At 46.2% G+C, this 26,805-nt stretch overlaps 2 protein-coding genes across 4 annotated transcripts in view; one reads left to right on the forward strand and one right to left on the reverse strand.

Annotated features, from left to right (window-relative positions):
• Positions 1 to 1,306: 1,306 nt before the first annotated feature.
• On the reverse strand, positions 1,307 to 5,431 carry LOC130200909 (kelch-like protein 10). The gene is made up of 5 exons (XM_056425483.1): positions 5,283 to 5,431; positions 3,380 to 3,863; positions 2,434 to 3,042; positions 1,789 to 1,938; positions 1,307 to 1,660 (listed from the first exon to the last, which is right to left on the reverse strand). The coding sequence occupies exons 1-5, from the start codon at positions 5,429 to 5,431 to the stop codon at positions 1,307 to 1,309; spliced, it is 1,746 nt and encodes a 581-aa protein (XP_056281458.1).
• Positions 5,432 to 15,414: 9,983 nt separating this feature from the next.
• lmo3 (LIM domain only 3) overlaps positions 15,415 to 26,805 on the forward strand; it is a 44,601-nt gene continuing 33,210 nt past the window's right edge. For 2 of the 3 annotated variants that reach the window (XM_056425050.1, XM_056425048.1), the window contains exons 1-2: positions 16,096 to 16,257; positions 18,821 to 19,034. In XM_056425050.1, coding sequence (XP_056281025.1) covers positions 16,233 to 16,257; positions 18,821 to 19,034 — 239 coding nt within the window. In that variant the 5' untranslated portion in view covers positions 16,096 to 16,232. Of the gene's footprint in view, positions 15,645 to 16,095; positions 16,258 to 18,820; positions 19,035 to 26,805 lie in introns of those variants that run through there. The other variant, XM_056425049.1, reaches the window with a different exon arrangement.

The raw sequence follows: 26,805 nt of genomic DNA on the forward strand, positions 1-26,805 counted from the left end.
TTCTTAAACCGCGTACCGCCCTTTTGCCCCTGATTTTCTCACAATTCCTGCAAATCAGTAACGTTAGAAAATTCCCAGCTTTTTCTCTCGCGCCGCTGACACCGAACAACAGGTGGCGTGAGCAGGAGTGACAAAGCCTGCAGCCGTTGTGAAATGAAGTGATTAGCCATCTTAATTAGCTGTCGTCTTTGGCCCCGGCATTCTCTGCATGATGGAAAGTTTGTGCTCCGAGGATCAATAGGGAGTAAAACAACAGCCGCCCACAAGCCTCCTCTTCATCAAGCGTTCCTCTGCTTGGGAGCAGCGAGGGTGGACAGGCCGGATTGGGTGGAGGAGACTATTGGCATCTGTTGAGCTCATTATTCATCCAGTCAATCGGCGTTTCACCTCTTTGCTACTTACATCAACTATTGTTGAACTCGACGCCTTTGATCTCTTCTATGATCAATAATGGCAAAGCAAACCATACTCCGATATTTAATTGGATAATAGAGGATTAACCATTCTGGTCTTTCAGTTTCTACCAAACCACGGCATACAGGTCCGCTACAGTTCCTTTAACTGTCCTCCATTTTCATATTCTTGAAAAGATGACCCAAAAGCCTCGGTCCTGCTGAGTGTGCCTGTAGATTGGCCCGTTGGATCTGCCTTTCCTTCCAGAATCAAACGCCCACTGTCGAGACGATCAGCATCTCCATGACGATTGGTTTTCCATCAAATTTTGCAGTTGGTGGATTTCCTTTGACCCCCCAGGGTGGTGAACCTTTATGCTGACTCCACTTGCCACCACCCGGTCAAAGTTTCACTTGCTTCATGTTCTACAGAGGATGAAGTTTTTCTGTTTCGATGTTATGGGCTTTGGTATCGTGCCTCAATCTTTCAACTAAAAGCAAAATGTACAAATAATGGTCTTGGGGGGAGGTCCATGGTCAAATGTATGTGAGACAGATACAATGCCACTATTGTATTTGCCATAGGCGGTTCCAGTTTTGTAATTTGGTAACAATTATTATCCAGAAACACATATAACAAACACGACAATATGTGACACATTTAATTGCGCAACTCTCTCAAGGATCCTGGAGAGGAAGGGGAGGTAGAGATCGGCCTGTAGTTAGCCAACACCTCTGGATCCAGAGCAGTGTGTGTATTCTGGGTATTTTCCGGCAGGTAGCAGCCGGTTAAACTTCTCAAAGGATGGAAAACTTAAAGAAAATCTCTGATTGACAGCACATATATATATATTTTATTTCTCATGAGTAGTTTTAATTCTTAAAAGCGGGTGGATGATGGCAGGGGGCCCAGTTCAGGAGAGTTCTTCCTGGTTTGTATAGTATTGGTGAAGCGGCAGGGCGTCCCGGGGTAAAACGTACTCGGCTATGTTGGGGAGCCCGGACACCACACAGCAGCTCAGGGCACTGCGGAACATCTCCATGCCACGTGCCTCCGTCCACTCATTAGTCGCCGCGTCGTAGCTCTGGACGTCGGAGTGCGTGGTGAAGCCGTCGTCGCCCCCGACGACAAAGATCCGATTGTCGAGCACTTCGATGCCGAAGTGCTCGCGGGGAGCCGACATGGACGCCACTTCTCGCCAGCTGTCGTCCGCGGGGTCGTACGCCTCTGCGGTGTTCAAGCGGTGGTTGTTGTCGCAGCCTCCAACCTTTGGGAGGACACGTGAAACATATTGTGAGAGAAAAGAACACTGGCACTCGACTCGTTCCGATTCCTCTGCTGACTGTCGACTAAACTTCACACAAGTTGCCGTGTCACCGTTCCGCGTGGACTTACTGCATAGACACGACCTGCATATGCAACGCTGCCAAGTCCGCCGCGCGGGCTGTTCATGCGGGCGATCATGGTCCACTGGTTGGCCTCCGGGATGTAGCATTCCGCCGTCTGCAGGCACTCCCTCCCATTGAACCCGCCACAAATATAAACCTGGGGGGAACAGGAGGGGTTTTGAGTAAAGAATCACTTCTCCTGGCTTCAACTCGTGAGAAATTATACAGAGATCTTTCTCCTCTCGCGAGATGATTCCCATCGTCTGAGAATCGCCCTAATCGTCCAACTCTCGGTATAACATCTAAAACGTTGCATGGTCTTACCAAAGTGTCTTTAAATCATGATCGCAAACCAACACAAGCTTTAATAAAACTGTTTAAAAGAAATGCACCTCTTATCAGTTCCATGGACACAACATCCCACATTCATTAGATAGCCCATAGGTTGCTGAAGACCTTCAGTCTGACGCACTACCCTCGAGCCAATTACTCAATTTACCTCAACACAACTGCATAAGGTCCCATGGAAACACAAATTGTGTAACTTTTACTTTCAACTTCTAATTTGGTTTCTTTTCTTCTTTTTTTACAGGTGAAAAAACGACGATGTCGCCCTAAAATAACTCCCAGCCAGCATTTCCCTTCAACCCACCTTGTTGTGCAGCGTTGTGCTGCCGGCGTGGCTCCGGTGCCTTTGCATCGGCGCGATGAGACTCCACTGGTTGGCCTCGGGCCTGTAGCGCTCGGCCGTTCTGAGCGCCCTGAACCCATCGGAGCCTCCCAAGGCGTAGATGCATTGGCCCAGCACGGCGACGCTCAGGAAGCGGCGGCGCTCGCACATGGAGGCCGCCTCGTGCCAGAGGCGCGTGCTCAGGTCGAGCCTGCGGACGCTGTTCAAAGGCTCCGTCTGGTAGATGCCGCCGATGCAGTAGAGGCTCCCGTTGAGGACGGCGGAGCCGTGGTTGGCGCGGGGCTGCTCGGAATGGTTTGTCAGGTTGATCCAGGAGTCGCCGCGGACGTCGTACACCTCGATGACGTTGGTTGCATGAGTGCCCCTCCAGCCTCCGATGGCCAACAGGATGGCGTTCGGCAGGCGAGGGCGGGCGAGAGGGTTGCAGAGCTGATCGAGAGAGGGCTTGCTTGTCCTGATATGATCCATGGCATCCCGGACCATGAGCCGGCACTCAGTGCTGGTATTCACGAGCTCATTGGACAACACCGTGAGCTGCATGTAGTCCATACTCATCAAGGCCAGTCGCACCTACAGAGAGAAACGGGACAGGATTGCTGAATTGAACTTGATGGACTGGTGATTCCATATATATTTGACCTCCACTATTTGATAGCAGGATTACAGTACAGTTGATTTTTGAACAGTCTCCTTTCAGAACGCTATCATTTAGTGTTTTAACATTTGAAAGGGCAGCAACAAAGTGTCTTGGCTAAGACCACGTTGGTTTGTCTCTGAATACAGACTGAATGAAAGCATCCTGAAACTGGACTTCGTCTTGAGACTTTAATTTAACTACGGTGTTTAAATTGACTGCCGCTGTCATCGGGATTACACCGATGAACAAAGTGACGGAAGGTTATCATACCTTCGACAAGAGCACCGCCACGTGTGCTTCCCGTTCTTCGGGTACGTGGCGGATCCAACGAAGGACGGCCTCGAAGGCGACGCGCTCGTCGCTCACGTCGAGGTCGTCTCTTTCGAGGACGCCGACGAGCTGCTGCAGGGACAGCAGCGGGAACTCTTCGTGGCGAGCGACCCCCTCGAAGTGATCGACCATGTAGCGGTAGGCCCTGCGCTGCAGTTCGGGGCAGAAGACGACGTCGGCGAACCGAAAGATGCCGACGCAGTTCTCCGCGCTGAGCCGCTCGCCGAGGAAGTCGCAGCAAGTCTTCACGACGTCCATCACGCCGAGCTGGTCCGCCGCCAGCAGCAGCTCCTGCACGTTGTCTGTAGTGACTGAAACGGAGCCGGTGTACGCAAACTCAATGAGGATCCGCATGATGTCGGGAGACACTCCCGGTATGACGAAAACCTTCTTGTCTGGACTGCACCGGGGTCCGAAGAGAACACTGAGGGTGAAGGAGAAACACAAAAGCAAAGGGTTGGAAACAGACTTCAATTCAATTCAGTTCATTTTGTGTAACCCATTCTCACAAATTACAAATTTGCCTCAGAGGGCTTTACAATCTGTACAGATAGACATTCCTGACCTTTGACCTCACATGGGATCAGGAAAAACTTCCAAATAACCCTTCACGGTGAAAAAAAAAGGGACGAAACCTTCAGGAGAGAACAGAGGAGGATCCCTCTCCAGGATGGACAGAACAATAGATGTCATGTGACCAGAAGGACAGATTAGAGTTAAAACACATTCAATGAATATGACAGTGTATGAATAACTTCAGATATTTCTTCTCACATTCATAACAATGAGGATTTTTTCTAGTAGGCGTGATTATGATATTCCTTTATCATTCGTCCCACAGTGGGGAAATTTCAAAAATCAAATAATATAATAAATAAACACATAATGAACAAAATCAACACACAACCCCGTTTTGGAATAAAGGGCAGTTATACAATAAGTTCACCATCACTCAGAGGGTACCTCGCAGAAAGAAAGTCACAAATATGTCATATTAAATTTTGTATACATTTTTGTTTTCTTTTGTGATCATCATTCATCCCAGTGTTGTGCAGCTGTGAACAGCTTCTCCGTTGCATTTGTGCATTGAATCGATCGTCTCAATGTGCCTTAACCCTCCTGTTACCTTCAAATTTACTAACATATTTTACCCTCGGGGTCAATTTGACCCCAGCAATTAAAACCTCCAGAAAATTATTAGAATTAATATTGTTTCCCAAGTTTAAGTGTGAGGTACTTTATGTTTGTTTGTTGACCTAAATAGCCCTTTAAATATCTAAAAAAATATATATTTCTTATATGTTTGACACAGTGAAAAACAGCCTGGGGTCAAATTGACCCCAAAGAACACCGACATTAAACATTGAATGGGGTCAAATTGACCCTAAAGGTTAAATGAATGTGGTCACTTTTCTGAACACACAAAATACTCAATGCACTGTATTGATCTGCTTGAAAGCACGTTGCTATGGAGCTGAGAGTACTGTAGCATTCAAATAATAACAATATAATAATAATAACACTTCATGGAAGTTGATATTTTTACATTACATTATAATAACAATATAATAATAATTACACTTCATGGAAGTTGATATTTTTACATAACATTATAAAAACAATATAATAATAATTACACTTCATGGAAGTTGATATTTTTACATTACATTATAATAACAATATAATAATAATTACACTTCATGGAAGTTGATATTTTTACATAACATTATAAAAACAATATAATAATAATTACACTTCATGGAAGTTGATATTTTTACATTAGATTATAATAACAATATTTCCTGTTGATTATACATTCACAAGCTTCAGATAACAAACTCACAGGAAGTAGTCGCTGCATTCACACAGGATGACTCTGTGGATTTTAAATGCCACGTCCTCCACTTTGATGACTGCATCACAAAACTGTCCCTCGAGACGGAGATCGTTGAACACCGAGCTCTTGAGCGAAGGTCCGGCCCGGTCGATCATCTTGATTTCCTTGAATAGGCTCCCAGAGTTTCTCGACTGTTGACCGCTCTGTTGAGTCTCAAACGGTGTTTTGAATCCATGGAGATAACGGGAGCACACGTCATGGGAGCTGCAAGAAGTCTAGAATTCTCAATCTTGAATGGATTCTTATTTCATCAGCGATCAACTGACATTATCCAACTCAGCCTGTACACAGGTCCATGCATTACGTCATGCATTATTTACGGATGCAACTTAGTTGTGTTGTATGTGTTTTACATGTCAGGTCCAACATCCATTGGACCTGACTGGGTCTGGTGCCATGGCCCTGCTGATGCCCCGCCCACTCCTCCTCTCTACCTCCATCTGCCTGATGGATCATGGAGGTCTGGATTGTGGTCCATGCCGACTACCAACTATTCATACACTCTGTCATACTCATTGAATGTGTTTTAACTCTAATCTGTCCATCTGGTCATATGACATCTATTACACCTGTCCATCCTGGAGAGGGATATATATATTGATATATATATATATACACTACCGTTCAAAAGTTTGGGGTCACTTAGAAATGTCTTTATTTTTCAAAGAAAAGCACTGTTTTTTCAATAAAGATAACATTAATCAAAAATACACACTATACATTGTTAATGTGGTAAATGACTATTCTAGGTGGAAACGTCTGGTTTCTAATGAAATATCTCCAGGTGTATAGAGGCCCATTTCATCATCACTCCAGTGTTCTAATGGTACATTGTGTTTGCTAATCGCCTTAGAAGACTAATGTCTGATTAGAAAAACCTTGTGCAATTATGTTAGCACAGCTGAAAACAGTTATGCTGGTGATATAAGCTATACAACTGGCCTTCCTTTGAGCTTGAAGTTTGAAGAACAAAATTAATACTTCAAATATTAATCATTATTTCTAACCTTGTCAATGTCTTGACTATATTTTCTATTCAATTTTCAATTCATTTGATGAATAAAAGTGAGTTTTCATGGAAGACACGAAATTGTCTGGATGACCCCAAACTTTTGAACGGTAGTGTATATATATATATATATATATATATATATATATATATATAAATATATATATACTGCTTTAATGCCTGCTTCAGATGAATCCTCAGGGCCATGGCAGGAGGCATCAGACACAAACGGGTCCAATGGAGACGTGACGTCACACAGACTCCGGGGAGGAAGCAGATTGAACACCTTGTTATTACTTTTATGCCATAATCCATAATCTCCTCCAGATATTACTACTATCTCCATTGCTAACTGCCTCTGGCCCCCCACCACACGCCATGCAGCAGAGTCCACTGGCCGTCTTGTTCTACACGGCCGATGTTCTGCTCGGCTGTGCTCCCCTCCAGGGGGGCTCATTTGTAAGACCCCCCCCCCCCCTCCACCTCCTCCTCTAAAGCAAGAACCACTTGCTCACATGTGGCCCTCCATTAGTTTGGGATGCACTACAGCGAAGGGCTGACACGTTGGCAGCCAGAAGAGATGGTTACTGTTGTTGTTGTTGTTGTCCTCTCGTTAGTGCTGTGGATATAAAGGAAGTCTCTGCATGATGATGATCTACTGCTCTAGCTGATGCTGAACTCTGTGTTGAACTCCGGTGTTCAAATCGTCGTGTATTTATTTATTTATTTGTATGCGTGTTATTCGCGTAACAAAAAAAGTTGTAAACCGAATCGCATGAAATTTGGTGGGATGTTTGGTTATTATCCGGGGACCATTTGATTAGATTTTGGGATTGATCGGGTCAAAGGTCAAGGTCATGAAAAGGTCAAAATCTTCTTTTTACCATAGCACGTCAATTTTTATCCAATTGGCATGCAACTAATGCCAAAATGTTCATAATTCAATGCCCAATCTTGTGATATGCGAAGGTATGCGCTCTACCGGGTGCCCGTTCTACTATACATATGTATCTATTTATTAGTTGCGGTGGCGGCTCTTCTCAGGGGTTTTCTTCCCAGGCTCCAACAACCTCCGGCAATAATAATCACAATTTCCTCATTTATTCACGTTTTCTTCTCTCAGCTATATTTTACCACAACGTTTTGGCGCACATCTCTTCAGCCCGGCTAACGGAGATGTGTGCAAACATCCTCCAGCTGCCAGAGGTCAGAATGGGTGAGTTGTGACTGAGGGAGCACAGGGCCTCATGGCAGAGCGACCAGGGATATTATGAAGATCCAGGTTCATATTCAACTCTTTAATCCAGAGTGAGATTTCGCTCGCACACATTTTTCTCTCTAATTTGTACAAAATATGCACACATGTGTGTGTTTGGGTTTGAGTTTGTTTATTTCGATCAGCAAAATATACAGTAATAAAGGAGTAATAAAAGAAAAAAGATACCTGTGCCTGACGGAAAGGATTCAGGCTGAAGTGCCCTGATCTATGATTGCTTAAAAAAAACTTATTCCAAAGAACATATATATATATGTATATATATATGTGTATATATATATGTATATATATATATATTTATATATATATATATATATATATATATATATGTATATATATATTTATATATATATATGTATATATATATATATATATATACAAAACAAAGAAACCAGAAATCTAAGTATTTGTCCCCATGAACTGTGACTTCTTCTGCTTCATCAATACTGTCACGTCTATACTTCTCCAGAGTCATGTTTTTTTTAATTTGGTTTAATAGCACCAGATTTTTACTTTCTTTGATGTCATCAGTTCAAATATTCCACTGTTTCACCCCACAGACATATGCACATGCTTTTCAGATGAAAAAATAAACATGGAAATTTGAGAGAGCTCCTTCATAAGAGTCTTTTCCTCCGATGTCCAAAAACAGAAAAAAGGTCCCTTGGAGCTGAAATATGTATGTGTGTGTGTGTGTGTGTGTGTGTGTGTGTGTGTCTGTTTTGCGATGACCTTTTTTTTTGCGGCCGGGTCTTGGAGGAGGGAACAGGAAGTGGAGGAAAGCAACGTGCCGTCACCAGGGAGGGACGGCGTTGGACTCGCTGCCATTAAACTGACTATTCGTTCACGTGTTTATAAAAATGTCGAACCGCAAATCCAACATCAGCGTCCCGCTCTGAGCGACCGACGCTCGCCGCCGCAATCAGGGATTGTCGGCGGGAGATTAAAAGATATTTTCCTCCTCAGGCGGAGTAAATTGGTTTTGGATTAAGGCCGATTGATCGGCCCCGAGGTCGCCGGCCGTCTGCGTGACGTCTGAACGCACGAGTCGTCGCCGCCGAGCGACTCGAGGAAATCACGCCGCGTGGAATCCATCGATATGAAGTCGCCGTTGTTCAAGGTGGCCATTAGAGGAGGAAGAACACGAGAAGAGTGTGTCGTGAGAAAGAGAAAGAGACATTCTGTTTCCGAGTCTCGGCTCGATGCAGAGATGCCGTTCGGGAATACGGAACATTTGCATGTGAGTTTTCCGCATAATCACAATGCATTCTGGGTACGGTGCGCATCGCATTGTTCTATTTTAGTCAAAAACAATAATACAAAACAAAAATAGCTTATTTTGACAAAATCCAAGCAGCGACTTCTTCATTTCCTGAGGAAGAATAAAAAGATTCTGGGTTCATCCAATTCCGTAAAGGGACATGGGACATAAAACATGGAACGCCATCAGCTGGTCCAGGATCTGCTCCACCCTCACCTCAGGCAACACGTTGGGATCACCGTGATGGTCACTCAGAACAGGAAGTCATGAGCCGGGCTTCATTTGTTTCAACTGCTTTTGGGTAATCATAAAGATATTGTTGTCTTGCTGGTGCTCAAGAAAAGTTGTTCTTCACTCCTTCGCTGATCTGACATCAAACTGAAGCTCAACTCATTTATTAGTTCTGGCTCTTTAGAGAGCAGGCGGCAACCTCCAGTGAAGCCGAGGCTGAAGGGTCTTAAAACATGCATTCTCTCTCCTGACCACCAGGGGGCGACTCATCTGGTTGTATAGAAGTCTATGTTTCATGTGTTAAAGCTGCATTCTCTCTCCTGACCACCAGGGGGCGACTCATCTGGTTGTATAGAAGTCTATGTTTCATGTGTTAAAGCGGCATTCTCTCTCCTGACCACCAGGGGGCGACTCCTTTGGTTGTATAGAAGAACATGTTTCATATGTTATAGCTGCATTCTCTCTACTGACCACCAGGGGGCGACTCCTTTGGTTGTATAGAAGAACATGTTTCATATGTTATAGCTGCATTCTCTCTACTGACCACCAGGGGGCGACTCCTTTGGTTGTATAGAAGAACATGTTTCATATGTTATAGCTGCATTCTCTCTACTGACCACCAGGGGGCGACTCCTTTGGTTGTATAGAAGAACATGTTTCATATGTTATAGCTGCATTCTCTCTACTGACCACCAGGGGGCGACTCCTTTGGTTGTATAGAAGAACATGTTTCGTATGTTATAGCTGCAGTCTCTCTACTGACCACCAGGGGGCGACTCCTCTGGTTGTATAGAAGTCTATGCTTCATGTGTTAAAGCTGCATTCTCTCTACTGACCACTGGTCCTCTGGTTGTATAGAAGTCTATGTTTCATGTGTTAAAGCTGCATTCTCTCCCCTGACCACCAGGGGGTGACTCCACTGGTTGTATATAAGTATCCGCTTCATGTGTTAAAGCTGCATTCTCTCTACTGACCACTAGGGAGCAACTCCTCTGGTTGTATAGAAGTCTACGCTTCATGTGCTAGTATGAGGCATGTATGAGGCTGTGAGTCTGAATGCAGGTACATGTTCACACGCTAACCACGTCAACAACACGTGTCATGCTATGTACTCCTTGCGCAATAGTTAATAATTAATAATCTGTGTCACGATATAATCTTTATATTCGTTGGCTTCATAGAAGTGTGCCTGGTTCTGAGATATTAATAGAATGGAATCTAATTGGTTATTTGGTTTTCTGTCTGAAAGTGGCAGACTCTAATAGTCTCTATTCAGACGTCTTGTATCTCCAGCTCTGCTCATATTTATTCTTCGAAATGAATTCCGTCTGTTGCTCTATTTTCCTCCGGCGACCGTCGAGGCGTGTTGACCTTGTTAGGTCTGTTTCTCTCTAAACAGATTCACAACTTTTTTTCCCAATTTTACCGAGGCTGTTTTCGATGTCCACCCAAATTCAATAACGTGTACATAACTTTGATTTGCATTCATAACTCCGAGGGAAAATAAAAGTTGTTGTATTGTTCTGATCGATAAGTCCCTGACTTTCATATGTCAGAATGAGAATATATTGATTTTTTAAAAATATTGCTCTCTCTTCTCTTTTATGTTTGTTATTTTCCCCCCATAAAAGTTTTTTTCCTATTTTTTGTAGGTTCACGTCGAGCCCCGCCCCCCCGATGTTTACCACGTCTGGCTCCGCCCCCGCTCCGTGTGGATTTGTTTCTATGCCACAAACTCTTTGATTCAAAATGCTGTATTTAGATCTTTTCACTGATGTGTGTGAAGGAAGTTGCACAAATCACGTCCGTTGCTTCTCACTGATTGACATTTCTGTCTTCCACTTGGCTCCGCCCCCTCCCCCCCCGCCCCCGTAATAGGCCCGGCGTCAGACGGGACCGACGCCCGCGGCCTATTACCCAAACAGTCTCTTTGACCGTTGCTGCTGTCCTCGCTTTATATATTCTGACTAAATGAATAGGCGCCGCTCGGATTAAGTAATCTCCGTCGGCTCTCGGCGGAGTTGTGAGGCGGGTCAATCCTCTTTGGCTCCTCTTCAGATGTGGACGTCTCCCTTCTGACCCATTACCGGAGGTGATGCTCCAGATTTTTCGGGTGTGGAAAGATGACTGTGGAACTTTAGCTCTGCCACTTTCCTTCTCCTGCCAAAGGACAAAATTGGCCTGCGGGGGGAGAAGGAGAAGTTGTCATTAAAATTACGTATCCCTTGACCCCACTTGAAGGTCGTATACTGGCAGCAATTACCGAGTGTGACTTTAAGGAGAGGCTCCTGCTGGTCGTTAGTGGAGACAGTCCCCTGGCTTATCCCCCGGGGGGAGAATAGAGTGTGTATGTGTGTGTGTGTGTGTGTGTGTGTGTGTGTGTGTGTGTGTGTGTGAGGATCTGGAGGACCAGAGTGCAGTAACCAATCCTTCAGCTCCCGGTCGGCCTGTGAGGGCTCCGCTGTGGGGGGGAGGAGGACGTGGAGGAGGTGCTGGAGCGTCCTCTGAATGTCAGAACCCTCCGTGAGAAGATTCCCTCGGAACCGAACGTCTGGACGCTCCTGATTGGCCGAGCGCTCGCGTCCGGTAATCATGACAGCGAGGTCCAAACACCTGCTGTCGGCGGGGGTGTTCCTCTGGAAAGTCCTGTGAGTCATTTCTTTCATATGTTTTACATTTGCAGGAAGGGGGCGGGGCTACATCGGAGAAGAAAGAACAAAACGTTTGGTGGGTGGAAAAAGACGAAGAAAATGGAAACTACAAGTTCATCAACGCTCGGATGTTTCAATGGGAAGCTACACGGCTCAGACATGCTCCACACACACACACACACACATACACACACACATACACACACACATACACACACACGAACATACACATATACACACACACATGCACACACATACGCAAACACAAACACACACGCACACACAAACACACATACACACACACATATAAACACACATACACACACGAACATACACATATACACACACACATGCACACACACGCATGCAGACACATACGCAAACACATACACACACGCACACAAACACACACATATAAACACACACACACGCACACACAAACACACATACACACACGAACATACACATATGCACACACACATGCACACACACGCATGCAGACACATACGCAAACACATACACACACGCACACAAACACACACATATAAACACACACACACGCACACACAAACACACAAGCACACATACACACATACACACGCGCACACATGCACATGCACACACGTACACATACACACACGCACACATACACACCCCAACATACGCACACATACACACACACATACACACACACGCACACATACACACCTGAACATACACACACATATAAACACACACACGCACACATCCACACACACACACACACACACATACACTCACACACACACATATAAACACACACACATACACACACACGCACACACCTGAACATACACACACACATATAACACACACACACACACACCATCTCTACATGACAGTTACTTTCACGTGTTACTTTTCGGCCCTACTTAAAGGACGTGTGTCTGAGGCTTGTTGTTGTTGTTGTTGTTAAACAGTTACCTAAATGCATTACTGCCTCCAGAGGGCCATCGGCGGCCGGCTCAGGAATCGCGACACCCCGTCTCGACTGTTCTTGAATACATCTTCTTCTTCATCAGACGCTGAACGAACCCTGAGTGCTTTCTGTTTCAACACTCTGGCTCATTAAACGGGCGATGGGAGTGGCACTGATGACACTCTAAAAGCTGCATTATTACTCCTCCCCCCCCCCCCACACACACACACACACATCCCCCCCCCCCCCCCCCCCACCTCTCCTCCTCTCTCCATGTTCAAAGTTGCCATCAGAAGGAAATTATTTAAGAGAGAAAAAAGATTCTCCCCTGACAGATATTATCATTACAACCCTTTATGGAAAGTGCCAACTTACCTTTTTCCCCTCCTTTTTTTCCCTCTCTCTCTCTCTCTCTCCCAGGGGTGAGAAGAAGAAGAAGAAGACAAGTCAAGGAGAGAGGAAAGGAGGAACAGAAGAGTGAGTGAGCTCTGTCAAGTGGAGTGAGTGCACTGCTAAGTCTGGCTGCACTACAAAGGTTAGCGCACATCTGACTGTCAATAGTGTCTTGCGGGTGGAGGTGGTGGGGTGGGGGGAGGAGGAGGAGGAGGAGGAGGAGGAGGAGGAGGAGGAGGAGGAGTGGGGGGGCGGTCGCTTTGAGAGAGAAAAGAGATACTTTGATATTTCGGAATGTTAGAAGGGGTGAACGTGGAGAACTGGAGGTTGGGGATCTAATTACCGGGCCGTAATTGGGGGCTGGGGAATAAGGCTGCCGTCCTCTCAACTCGCTGCAGATCAATTATGTTAAGAGAACATCTGTAAGTAGAGCTTAATGAGGTCCATTAGAGCAACATGCGCTGCCTTCCCTAACGGGGCTTGTCAGCTTCTTTTGGATGAGAGCGGGAGTGCGCTGCTGACTGGGGACCTGGCGGAGGGGCTTAAATAGGAGAGGAGGCTCCACGCTCTCCACCCGCCGCCGCTGCTTTCCTTCTTCAGAGGAACCGGAGAGACGCGCGCAGAGACGACGGAGACGCGCCGAGTGAGGACGCAGCGGAAGAGAGGGGGAGAGAGAGAGAGAGAGAGAGAGAGAGAGAGAGACGACCTGTGGTCCGGGACGCGCACAGTGCCGCGAGTTTTGCCCCAAGTTTTTTCTTCTTCTTCTTCATCTTCTTCTTTTTTAGACCCCGCGCGGAGTTTGCACGAGCTGCATCTCCGAGGAGTGGAAAAAAAAGAGAGAAAGTTGGACACTCGTTGGACACTTTGATTCCAAGTCAAGAAGACGCGGAGACGACACCCCCACCCCCCTCCATCACCCCTCTTTTGTTGTTTTTTGGGGGCACCTCAGGCTGGACTTTTAAAAAAAAAAAGGTACGTGGTGTATTCGGTTAGCCGCGCGTGTTCCCAAATGCGCAGAGAGACGACCGCGCGTAAAGGGTCCGCGAGACGTCAACACGGGCAGCGCGCAGCTGCTTCATCGGTTCCCCCTCCTCTATCCCTCCATCCATCCATCCCTCCATCCGTCCCTCTATCCCTCCATCCCTCCGTCCCTCCATTTCTCCGTCCCTCCATCCCTCCGTCCCTCAGCGCGCTGGTTAAACGAAGCTTCCGCCGCTGCGCTGAGGATCTGGTGTGGGGTTGTTATTGTTGTTGTTGTTTTTTGTTTCCATTTCTTTATCATGAGTGCACGTGCGGGAGGTTGAGGTCAGGTACAAACAGAACACGCTTCTCTCTGCCGCTTTCTGTCCGTTTTCGCGCACACCTATATGACGGTTATAGAGCAGGTGCTCGTTTTCTTTCGGAGGACCGCGGATCCGCGCGACAGTCTCCCCCCCCCTCCTCCTCCTCTTCCTTCCTCCGCTCCCGTCTGTCTCCATCTTCCATTCACGCGGGAGGATGAACAGCCGATCGGAAGGGCACCGGGAGAGGTGGCAGGCGGCTTCACGCACAACCTACACACACACACACACACGCACGCGCACAAATGCGCGCTGCAGAAAATTGCATGATTACCGAGATAGGCCGCCTTGAAATAATTCAATCCATGACAAAACCTAATTACTGGCAGGTAATACCCTGTCAGCTTTAATGCATCTCATCACTCATAATGGCGCAGAGAGCATTTTATGACCCATCTCATTATCGCCGCGTCTTAGGCTGGAGCCGCATGCCAACTATTGACTTGTATCTCTCTCCTCCCTCCTTCCCTCCCTCCCTCCTTACTTCACCCCACCAGAATATTTAAGGGACTGATGTACACTTGTCAAGGCCGCGTGTTGGAACACTGAACGGTGTGTATGTGCAACAAGGAGGCGTGAGGTGTGTGTGTGTGTGCGTGCGTGTGTGTGAGGGGGGGGGGGGGTGGGTCTGACACGTGGGCCTCGCCGTTGTCACCAAAGTATGCAATAACAAGGCACACAGAATAATCCCGTTCTCTAATTGCCGGAAACATTCAAATAATGGCCGTGCAGCGGGAGAGACGATTAACGGGGACGTCACGTGACGTCACCCCCCCCCCCCCCGCCCCGCCCTCATATAGTGGAGCGGTGTGTAATAACTGAGTGACCTTATCGCGGCAGTGTAACGTTTCTCCGGTGAGGGATTGGGTTTTTATGGGGGGGGGGGGGTAATAAAGCTCGACTCCCCCCCACGTCTCTCGCCACTCTCGCTGATGCACCGGAGACGCCGACCGGCCCGAGCCCCACGCGCACCAGTACGACACCCGCCTCGGCACCTGTAGCTCCAGACCGCTTCGCTCCGGTCCAAGTGGAGTTCCTTCTCCCTCGACCTGAAGCGCGGTGCGGTGCGGCGCGCGATGTCAGTGTGGTGAACTTTTTTCTTTCTTTTTGTAATTGTTGTCGTCCGGTTCCGAGGAGGATCTGTTGCTGGACTTCTTTCAAGGCTTCTGCTTATAACTTGTTGAGAAAGGTGAGTGAGCCGGAGGTTCTTCACGTGTTCACCGAACCGAGCCGAGCATCGTCTCGCGCGGCTGTGACTCATAAACGATGTGAGTGGAAAGAAGAGCCGGTCCGTTGCTCGGGAAGGGGTCCGGACCGAGGGAACCGGTCCGCGTCAAACGCGTTCTGCGGAGCCGGCGGGACTAGAAGGTCTAGGCGGGGGGGTCTCTCTCTCTCTCTCTCTCCTGTCATTTGCCGCCTGCCTCTCTCTCCGCGCGGCGATGAAAAAAAAGAAAAGAGAACCGAGCTCTCACGCGCCGTGTGACGACCCGACGGCGGCGAACAAGCTCGCTCGAGCTCCTCACACACATCCGCCTGCGTTGTGTTGCCCTCCACCCCCCTCCACACACACACACACACCCTCCCTCCCCTTCCCCACCGCCTCCTTTTTCTTTTTTTTCTCCTCCTCTCCATTCCTCGCTGGTCGCCGTGCTGGATTGTTCCCTCTCCCCCCGAACAAAGCGCCCGATCCCAGCCGGCCTGCAGACAGCTGCTCCCCGGGACCAGGCGGCGTTGCGGGTGTTTGCGTGGCGGCGAGGCGCCTCGGCGGGTTCAACAAATGCAGAAAAGGGAGAAAAGTTTCGGTAAGAAACGCTTACTTTGCGCTTCGGCTTGTGTGTGTGGAATACGGATCGTTTCGTTCGCACCCGCGCGCGCGCTCGTGTGTGTGTGCGTGTGTTGTTGGTGTGCTTTGCGACGTTGAACACGTCTCCGCGTCGACCGACGCGTCCAGAACCGACCCGGTTCGCCGCGTTGTTTCGCTGATAACCTTTCATCGGGACATCGCGGGGACGTGCTCCGGTGTCGCGTCGCTTGATCGCTGGCGCTGATGCGCGCGCATCGGCACCGGAGAAGGCTGCTTGTCAAAAAGCCGCATGGCAAATTGAGTCTCTGCGTTCAGTCCCCGTTATTGGCCTTTTACCGGGCGCTCCGCTGCCATGGCAACAGTAATTACACTGATGGGGTGAAATGTCAGCCGAGCAGCTGCGACTGAAATAGCAGCTCCGCGCGCGCGCCATCACCCTGCATCCGGATGATGATACATGTGGTCGAGAGAGAGAGAGGGAGGGGGGGGAGAGAGAGAGATGATTAGGCTGCGAGCAGCTGTGACTCCCGTCATGCAAAAAAACGAGACTTTTGTTCATCACTTCCCCTCAAAGTGGTCAAATTCCTTCTTCTTCTTCTTCTTCTCCCCCCCATTCTTGATTGCACAGTAAGGAAAGGAAAGAGAGAGGGGGGGGGGGGGTGAGCCTTTTGGTTTGGTAATGAGCGGCGGGGTCTTTGTAGTGTTAACGAGGCCCCGGACGGATCAGTGCTGCTGAACGGACCCAGCCGGCCGAGCAGCCGCCCCCCCCCCCTCGCGCGCGCGCGCCCCACAAATCCAGTCAATTAACAAATCAACGGCCCCACACACGCACCGCGCGTGCACACCGCGACCTGTTTGTCGGGGGCCGCGTGTCTCCAAACACGTGTAGACTGTCTTTACGTGAGAGAGATCCCACTTAAAGGGCCAGTGCACGCCTAAAGCCTCTGGAGTCAGGATGAACACACACGTGTAGTTCCCACGCAGCGTCCTTCACCAGGGGCCAGAGGTCATGGCGGGAACCACCTCAAAGAGCGCTTCTTCTTGGAAACAGAACGCAGGTAGAAGTTATTTAAATTAAAATGGGTTGAATGGAAAGTATCCAGCATTCAAAAGGACTAAAACTAAGAGACACCGAGTGGGAGTGGGAGTGTGTGTGTGTGTGTGTGTGTGTTGAATGGGGCACAAAGGGGGAGTGGGGTGTGTGTGTGTGCCTCTCCTCGGGGAATGGTAGGAGAATACTAATTCCAGCTGGTGCGAAGCCACATTGCCCAATAGGCCAACAAAGGCTCTCCACGGTCAGCTCGGGCCAAACAATACAGGCCTGCTGCAAAGCTCTCGCCTGTAGCCACGCCCCTTTAAACACAGCAGAGGTCAATGTAAAAAGTGTTCGCTGGTAAGAAGTGTTGCGACTGTGTCTTTGTGTGTCTGTGTGTGTGTGTGTGTGTGTGGGCCCGGCGCTGGTCCCAGTGCTGCCCCGGGACAGCTGCTGCTGATCCCACTGGTCACTCCTCCTTCTTCTTCTTTTTCTTCTTCTTCTTCATGGCTTTCTACGTCTCGCTGTGACGCACGCCCCCCTTTAGCGCCGGACTCAAACACCACTTTAAATTAGGATTCATTTGATTATATTGCTGCCGTAACAGCTAACTGTGGATGTGTGTCACAAAGACCTCCACACCTGTTTGGAGCCAGTGTGTGTGTGTGTGTGTGTGTGTGTGTGCTCTCGCAGACCAAAGACGACGTCCTCCTCTTTGAGTTATGTGCTAATCAGCCAACGTTTCCATGACAATCAAAGTACAACGATCCTGACCTGGAGTTTTCATTTCAAAGGAAGTGACAAATATACATAAATCAAAGATCACAATGCTTTGAGCAGAGAGCTCGGCATCTTGAGGGCGGAGCCCGAGTGCTTTTTAATTCGGAATAAATAATGATCAGCAACGTGGATGTAATGACCGAGTGGTAAACAGGAAACAATAAAACAGCTGGTAACTTAAGAAATTGAAATCAGTGCCGTGTAAAAGACTGATTTATGATTTATGATTTATGACTTTAATGAAGACGCAGTGGGGTCATCGCTTCTTTTTTTAGCGTACTATATTTTGTGTGAGAATGGTGCGGTCCGGAGCCCGGCCTTCCCCCGGGTCCAGACCCACACGTTCAGATTTCAGATATGAATGAAGAAGATTGCGTTTGAAAAGTTGTGCGTTGCCTTTGCGTTGCAGTGTGTGACACCCAATCCGCTGTGTGCTTTTTATCTTTTTTTTGTGTGTCAAATCCGTGAATATATTTCTGCTCCTCGATCTACGAGCAGCAGCGTACCCGAAGAACGATATTCACTTATTTGACACACAATTAAGATGAAATAAGACATCATTTAACGTGTTTCACTTTTCTTATGACCTCAAACACATTACTCTCATTGCTTGATCATCTGAGCTTCGTCCGGTCTCTTCTTTTTTTTTGCCTCTCTTTCACGGCGAGAAACCGTTCGCCTCCTCGTCAGTCAGTGCGTCTGAATCCTCTCTCTCCCTCTCTCTCTCTCTCCCTCTCTCTTCTCCCAGGTATACAAATGCTCTCCGTCCAGCCGGACACCAAGCCAAAAGGCTGTGCCGGCTGCAACCGGAAGATCAAGGACCGCTACCTGCTGAAGGCCCTCGATAAGTACTGGCACGAGGACTGCCTCAAGTGCGCCTGCTGCGACTGCCGGCTGGGCGAGGTGGGCTCCACGCTCTACACCAAGGCCAACCTCATCCTGTGCCAGAGAGACTACCTACGGTAAGAGACGGACCTACGTCCGGTGGGGGGGGGGGTTGATGGAGCAGAGACGCCTTCTTTTTTTGGTGAGGATTCCGGGTCCTGACCTTGTGTCAGTGTGGTACGCTCATGGAAAACCTGGAAAAGTCATGGAAATTAAAATAATTGTTATTTTCCGGGCTTAGAAAATTCCTTAAATAAATTAGATCCCCAAAAAGTTTTGGAAAAGTCATTGAACAGTTTGATTATATATATATATATATATATATATATATATATATATAAATGTTTATGCTTTTAATCAAACTGTTCCATGAACATATATATATATATATTTATATATATATATATATATAAATGTTTATGCTTTTAATCAAACTGTTCCATGACTTTGCCAAAACTTTTGAATATATATATATATATATGTATTCTTTTAATCCAACTATTGTGTCATTCATTTGTGTCACTTAAGGTGTATACTCGTTTATACATCAAGATTTCACTAAATGTTTAGTTATGGACATTTGGTTTAAAGGTCATGGACATTTGGTTTAAAGGTCATGGACATTTGGTTTAAAGGTCATGGACATTTGGTTTAAAGGTCATGGACATTTGGTTTAAAGGTCAAGGACAAGTCCTGGACATCTAGTGGTCAACGTGTGTATGAACCCGGTTGTTTATCAGAGGTTTCAGGTTGACTTCAGTTTGAGGGAAAGCAAAAGCAGCAGTCTGGGTTTTCTCTGTCCTACACGAGCTTCAGACTTTATGTGTGTGTGTTTACGAAGGAGGACAACGGCAACCAGGCCGTCGTGCTGTGAATAGATACACACAGAAAAATAAAGGTTCTTAAATGGTCCTTTAAAAGGCTTTGTGGTTCTACGAAGAACCGTCACCTACTGAAGAACCGTTTTTTTCTTCTGAGGAACCGTTATAGGTTCTTTCAAGAACTCTTTATGGAAATGGTTCTTTAAATAACCCTGATTTAAAAGGTTATGGAGCCATAAATGGTGCCTTAAAGAAAAAAATTTGAAGGTTCTTTGAGACACCGTTATAGGTTCTTTGAATAACTATATAAGGAAATGGTTCTTTAAAGAACCCTGGTTTGAAAGGTTCTGTGTGGAACCAGACATGTTTCTTCTCTGACGTCACTCTGAAGAACCATTTCCAATTCCAGATGGAACCTTCATGTTTCTGTGTGTAGGGATCCATCCCGTCCGTCAGCGATAGACGGACTTCTTCTTTAAGGCTTCAAAATGTGCCGCGACCCAGAGATTAGACGGTTGCAAATTTGCACAAATTCTGGTTTGGCGTTTTGAGTTCTTTTTAATTAGAGACATTTGTTTTCATGGTGTTCTCTGTATCATTATTATTGTTATGAATATTTAAGTTTTTAGCTTCACGTCGCACTGTTTCCTCCACGGCTGTTCGAACATGGAGAAAAACATTTGGCGTCACTTGTTGCCGTGCAGATATTTGTTTTCGTGCATTTTAAACATGTAGAATATTTCTTTAAAAAATGTTAAATCACAACAGCGACCTGTTACGGTCTCGCCCAGAGTCCAGTGTCCCATCTCTGATGCTTGTCTCAAAATATGGATATTTTTGATTGACACCCCGATGCACCAATACGGTTCAAGCGTAAGCCTCACCTTTGGAACACCGACATTTCACCGGGACTAACAGGATTAAAACTCCTACGCTTCCTTATGTGTGCTGGAATAGAGTTCACTCACCGATTTATTCTCTGGAAGATTGTTTTTAATTCACAGAAATAGGTGTTACGACCTTTTTTTATTTGCAGTCCAGCATCAGTTATATTCAGTTCAGAGACCGCAAGTCGCGTTTCTATCTAAGGTACCATCTCTGTTCATGCATCTGTAACTCGCTCTTACTCTACTTTACACTGTTTGATCACAATCAAGCCTTTCAGAAATACTTTTAATACAAATTGAGTTGTTTCCATAAGAATATGTAGTTTTACGGACTGGTTTCTCTTTTACCTCGGCTCAGCTGGAGAGAGGTTCTGAGAGGCGGAGGGTTTTAATGTGAAATAGTTTATACATGTAAATATGGCACTTAACATAATAACACCCAGTGAGAGACTTCTCTTGTTTTTAAACACAAAAGACGACAGTAGAGATGTTCCAACAGCAGCGTATTAAAAAATAACATATTTATATCACCACTTCAAAAGTCTTTTACGTTGTTACTGTCATCTATAGTATTATTTGCATTTAAAAAACCACACAATTCAAATGACAAGGAAGAATGATTTTTAAAAAATCTAATTCTTTAAAAGATAAAAAATGTCCAAAACATAAATAAATCTCGGCATGAGCTTTTTCGAGCTAGCGTCAGCAGTTGAACATCTCTTAATTCCTTCTCTAATATCTCTTTCAAAGTGGCTGTTAAAACATAATTTTCAGCTGCATGTATTAATGATACCCTGAGTTTACGTTAATACTCATTTTAAACTGAATAGCAATGTTAGCTGTTAGCTCCATTAGCCACGCAGGACTGTGCTACCGGCTAACGTTAACCAGCCGTCCCGCAGACCTCTATCCAGGTTTGTTGTTACGACACAAGAAACGGGTGCACAAAAGTGTTACACAACAGGTGTGTAGTACTAGTTTGCACACGTGCAGTAGCTATCGGGTTTAGCAGACGGTTCAGAATATGTTATGGTTTGGCAGCTGACGCATCATTTCATTGTTGTGGTCATATCTGTGAGGAAAAACATTTATACGTAATGTAAAATGCCCGCACCAGTCTGACAGAAGCGAGTGGCGGTGTGTGTTTATGTGAGTGTGTGTTCCATTAAATTCAGTTTATTTTGTATCGCCCAAAATCACAAATTACAAATTACCCTCAGTGGGCTTTACAATCTGAACACATACGACATCCCTGACCTTTGACCTCACATCGGATCAGGAAAAAGTCCTCAAAAAATAGAAAAAACCCTATGACGGGGAAAAAGGGAAGTGTGTGTGTCTGTGTGTGTCGCTGTGTGTGTGTGAGAGTGAGAGAGAGTGTGTGCCTGCTGCAGGCCTTGACACACACACACACACACCTGCTTTGAGGAGAAGCTGCTGTGCCAGAGAATACGACCAAAAGGTTTGAGCCTCACTGCAGGATTATCCACCTCCAAGTCAGACTCACTTACTCACACCGGCTCAATATGCAGACGGGAACATTTCAGACCCTTTTCTATTATTTCCTGCAGTAAAGTATGTTTTTCGTCTGTGCACCTTCCACATAGGAACTCATGACTGAAATCAATAAGGCTCAGCTAGTAGCTCTCGTTCACCATCCGGTCCATGAATATGGATATATGTAGTTATTACGGTAATAGAGCTTCTGCATAGGTGGGCAACAGTAGGTTGGTCATATTAGTACGTATAAATTTGTCGCAGTGTTTTTATCTGTTTTTGCAGATCGTGTTCCCCACAAGCCAAACATCTCGGTGCTTACTCTGAATATCGGCGTGCACAGGGGCTTTTCAGTCAGCCGGATGCCACTCGATGAAACAGAGACAGAGTAGCAGGTGTTTCGTGTTTTGTTTGCAGTGTTCATTTGAAATTGTACTGATGCAGAACTGCTCTCCTATTGTCCTCCAGACACGTCCACAGAGCTCGTATTTATCGCCACCCGGTGACAGCGCTCACCTCAAGACAGCTGTTTCCATCAACACGCAGTCATAAAATAAAAGACCGTCCTGCTGCTTTAAATGTGCATTCATAAAATATACAATAGCCCCCCAGCTAATGCACCATTTCCTTCTGATGGAGGAACATTTGCTAACAACTACAGTGCCCAGCTGTTAGGAAGTTACTGAGCTTTTTGAAGATTTCCTAAGCAATTTCCGTAGGAATCAATGTGCTCATTGTAAGAAGGACTAACGCATGCATGACACGCATTTTGGGTTTGGTGCTTTTTATGAGATTGGTTGACAATAAGTAAACAATTGGTTTAGATCGCAAACTACTTTGTAAAGGTTAGAAAAAACATGGTTTGTGTCAGAATAATAATGCAACGTAACAAGGAAACGTAGCGAGGTAACATATCAAGGTAACAGCGAGGTAACGCAACGAGGTGACATAATGAGGTACCGTAGCGAGGTAACGGAACAAGGTAGCGTAGCAAGGTAATGTAGCAAGGTAATGTAACAAGGTAATGTAACAAGGTAAACTAGTGAGGTAACGTAACAAGGTAGCGTAGCAAGGTAACGTAACAAGGTAGCGTAAGCGTAACAGGTAACAAGGTAACAGTAACGTAACAAGGTAGCGAAGGTGGCGTAACAGGTGGTAGCGTAACAAGGTAAGCGAACAAGGTAACGTAACAAGGTGTAACAAGGTGCGTAACAGGTGTAACAAGGTAGTACAAGGTAGCATAACAAGGTAACGTAACAGCGTAACAAGGTAACGTAACAAGGTAGCGTAACAAGGTAACGTAACAAGGTAGCGAACAAGGTGTAACAGGTAACAAGGTAGCGAACAAGGTACGTAACAAGGTAGCGTAACAAGGTAGCGTAACAAGGTACGTAAGGGTAGCGTAACAAGGTAACGTAACAAGGTAGCGTAACAAGGTAGCAACGTAACAAGGTAGCGTAACAAGGTGTAACAAGGTAACGAACAAGGTAGCGTAACAAGGTAACGTAACAAGGTAGCGTAACAAGGTAACGTAACAAGGTAGCGTAACAAGGTAACGTAACAAGGTAACGTAACAAGGTAGCGTAACAAGGTAACGTAACAAGGTAACGTAACAAGGTAGCGTAACAAGGTAGCGTAACAAGGTAGCGTAACAAGGTAACGTAACAAGGTAACGTAACAAGGTAACGTAACAAGGTAGCGTAACAAGGTAACGTAACAAGGTAACGTAACAAGGTAGCGTAACAAGGCGTAACAAGGTAACGAACAAGGTAAGTAACAAGGTAGCGTAACAAGGTAGCGTGACAAGGTAGAAGGTAGCGTAACAAGGTAACGTAACAAGGTAATGTAACAAGATTGCGTAATAAGGTAGCGTAACAAGGTAGCGTAACAAGGTAGCGTAACAAGGTAGCGTAACAAGGTAACGTAACAAGGTAGCGTAACAAGGTAACGTAACAAGGTAGCGTAACAAGGTAGCGTAACAAGGTAGCGTAACAAGGTAACGTAACAAGGTAGCGTAACAAGGTAACGTAACAAGGTAGCGTGAACAGGTAACAAGGTAGCGTAACAAGGTAACGTAACAAGGTAGCGTAACAAGGTAGCGTAACAAGGTAGCGTAACAAGGTAACGTAACAAGGTAACGTAACAAGGTAACGTAAAAAGGTAGCGTAACAAGGTTGCGTAACAAGGTAACGTAACAAGGTAACGTAACAAGGTAACGTAACAAGGTTGCGTAACAAGGTAACGTAACAAGGTAGCGTAACAAGGTAGCGTAACAAGGTAACGTAACAAGGTAGCGTAACAAGGTAGCGTAACAAGGTAACGTAACAAGGTAGCGTAACAAGGTAGCGTAACAAGGTAGCGTAACAAGGTAGCGTAACAAGGTAGCGTAACAAGGTAGCGTAACAAGGTAACGTAACAAGGTAACAAGGTAGCGTAACAAGGTAGCGTAACAAGGTAGCGTAACAAGGTAGCGTAACAAGGTAGCGTAACAAGGTAGCGGAACAAGGTAGCGTAACAAGGTAGCGTAACAAGGTAGCGTAACAAGGTAGCGTAACAAGGTAGCGTAACAAGGTAGCGTAACAAGGTAACGTAACAAGGTAGCGTAACAAGGTAGCGTAACAAGGTAACGTAACAAGGTAGCCTAACAAGGTAGCGTAACAAGGTAGCGTAACAAGGTAGCGTAACAAGGTAGCGTAACAAGGTAGCGTAACAAGGTAACGTAACAAGGTAGCGTAACAAGGTTGCGTAACAAGGTAGCGTAACAAGGTAACGTAACAAGGTAGCGTAACAAGGTAGCGTAACAAGGTAATGTAACATGGTAACGTAACAAGGTAACGTAACAAGGTAGCGTAACAAGGTAACGTAACAAGGTAGCGTAACAAGGTAACGTAACAAGGTAGCGTAACAAGGTAACGTAACAAGGTAGCGTAACAAGGTAGCGTAACAAGGTAGCGTAACAGCGTAACAAGGTAGCGTAACAAGGTAGCGTAACAAGGTAGCGTAACAAGGTAGCGCGTAACAAGGTAGCGTAACAAGGTAACGAACAAGGTAGCGTAACAAGGTAGCGTAACAAGGTAGCGAACAAGGTAGCGTAACAAGGTAGCGTAACAAGGTAGCGTAACAAGGTAGCGTAACAAGGTAGCGTAACAAGGTAGCGTAACAAGGTAACGTAACAAGGTAACGTAACAAGGTAGCGTAACAAGGTAGCGTAACAAGGTAGCGTAACAAGGTAACGTAACAAGGTAGCGTAACAAGGTAGCGTAACAAGGTAGCGTAACAAGGTAGCGTAACAAGGTAACGTAACAAGGTAGCGTAACAAGGTAGCGTAACAAGGTAGCGTAACAAGGTAGCGTAACAAGGTAGCGTAACAAGGTAACGTAACAAGGTAGCGTAACAAGGTAGCGTAACAAGGTAGCGTAACAAGGTAGCGTAACAAGGTAGCGTAACAAGGTAGCGTAACAAGGTAATGTAACAAGGTAGCGTAACAAGGTAACGTAACAAGGTAGCGTAACAAGGTAGCGTAACAAGGTAGCGTAACAAGGTAGCGTAACAAGGTAACGTAACAAGGTAACGTAACAAGGTAGCGTAACAAGGTAACGTAACAAGGTAGCGTAACAAGGTAACGTAACAAGGTAGCGTAACAAGGTAACGTAACAAGGTAGCGTAACAAGGTAACGTAACAAGGTAGCGTAACAAGGTAACGTAACAAGGTAACGTAACAAGGTAACGTAACAAGGTAACGTAACAAGGTAACGTAACAAGGTAGCGTAACAAGGTAACGTAACAAGGTAACGTAACAAGGTAACGTAACAAGGTAGCGTAACAAGGTAACGTAACAAGGTAACGTAACAAGGTAACGTAACAAGGTAGCGTAACAAGGTAGCGTAACAAGGTAACGTAACAAGGTAACGTAACAAGGTAACGTAACCAGGTAGCGTAACAAGGTAACGTAACAAGGTAACGTAACAAGGTAACGTAACAAGGTAGCGTAACAAGGTAGCGTAACAAGGTAGCGTAACAAGGTAACGTAACAAGGTAGCGTAACAAGGTAGCGTAACAAGGTAGCGTAACAAGGTAGCGTAACAAGGTAGCGTAACAAGGTAACGTAACAAGGTAATGTAACAAGGTAGCGTAACAAGGTAGCGTAACAAGGTAGCGTAACAAGGTAGCGTAACAAGGTAGCGTAACAAGGTAGCGTAACAAGGTAGCGTAACAAGGTAACATAATGAGGTAATGTAACAAGGTAGCGTAACAAGGTAACGTAACAAGGTAGCGTAACAAGGTAATGTAACAAGGTAGCGTAACAAGGTAACGTAACAAGGTAGCGTCCGGGCTGCTCAGCGTGTCTCCACACATGGAGCCGGGCGCCAGGCCCCGCCTCCCCGGCGGCCGTCGTGTAGCGAGGCTCCAGAACACGGACGCTGTAAATGTCATCAGCGGATCCGCTGATGTGGACATTGTTTTCCCCCACCGCCGACGCAGGCTAAGAGGGAGACCGATCCCAACATGTTATTCTTTCATCTTCAAAGTTCAAGGTGACTGAATTGATTCGCCGCTCGCTCTCGCGCGAGCGGCTCCGCCGACATCTCCTCGCCGCTGGCTAATGAACGGCAAATACACAGCCGACCGCCGCTCGGCATCAG

Source organism: Pseudoliparis swirei, chromosome 10 (genome assembly GCF_029220125.1).
Source record: "Pseudoliparis swirei isolate HS2019 ecotype Mariana Trench chromosome 10, NWPU_hadal_v1, whole genome shotgun sequence".
NCBI lineage: Eukaryota > Metazoa > Chordata > Actinopteri > Perciformes > Liparidae > Pseudoliparis > Pseudoliparis swirei.

Coding starts and splice junctions, on each gene's coding strand:
- LOC130200909 (XM_056425483.1), bottom strand. CDS start 5,431: ATGATCGACCGGGCCGGACCTTCGCTCAAGAGCTCGGTGTTCAACGAT. Junction 3,864..5,282: donor GAATGCAGCGACTACTTCCT/GTGAGTTTGTTA, acceptor CTTCACCCTCAG/TGTTCTCTTCGGACCCCGGT. Junction 3,043..3,379: donor TGGCGGTGCTCTTGTCGAAG/GTATGATAACCT, acceptor TTCTCTCTGTAG/GTGCGACTGGCCTTGATGAG.